Here is a 441-nt window from a genome sequence, read left to right as displayed (position 1 = left end):
ACTTTGCCAAATTAAAATTAAATCATCAAAAATTCCACTGCAACACTGTCAATACTTCGAACGCTCTAAATACTTATTTCAAACATCATCAAACAATACCAAACATTTTACCAACCTCTAACCTTTCCAAACCCTACTTTCAAATTATTCAAATTCCATGTACCTACTCCAAGTTCCTCATTCCATCAAATATTCCCTTTAAAACCATTCCAAATACTCTCAAACCACATCAAACCTTCGTTTCTATGTTTCAAACAAGTTGTTCTCTCTCCTGTTCAACGTTTCCACAACTCTCGATGAAACCTACTCTAAAGATCGGTAACAGGTCCAGACAGTTTAATGCCGTTTTCGATCATCGACAATCGTTCGTGAACCTTCTCCTTATACACGGTGTCGCCGTCGTCGTCCACATTCCCATCGTCTTCTTCGTTTTCACGCTGC

General features: G+C 38.5%; 1 protein-coding gene across 1 annotated transcript in view; it reads right to left on the bottom strand.

Moving 5' to 3' along the window:
- Positions 1-269: 269 nt before the first annotated feature.
- LOC108576096 overlaps positions 270-441 on the bottom strand; it is a 4,655-nt gene continuing 4,483 nt past the window's right edge. The window contains exon 3 of the mRNA XM_017939017.1: positions 270-424. Within this exon, the coding sequence (XP_017794506.1) occupies positions 309-424 (116 nt within the window). The 3' untranslated portion in view covers positions 270-308. The remainder of the gene's footprint in view (positions 425-441) is intronic.

The sequence above is a fragment of the Habropoda laboriosa genome, unplaced genomic scaffold (assembly GCF_001263275.1).
Source record: "Habropoda laboriosa isolate 0110345459 unplaced genomic scaffold, ASM126327v1 scaffold339, whole genome shotgun sequence".
NCBI classification, from domain to species: Eukaryota; Metazoa; Arthropoda; class Insecta; order Hymenoptera; family Apidae; genus Habropoda; species Habropoda laboriosa.
This window is presented reverse-complemented; position numbering and strand designations above follow the sequence as displayed.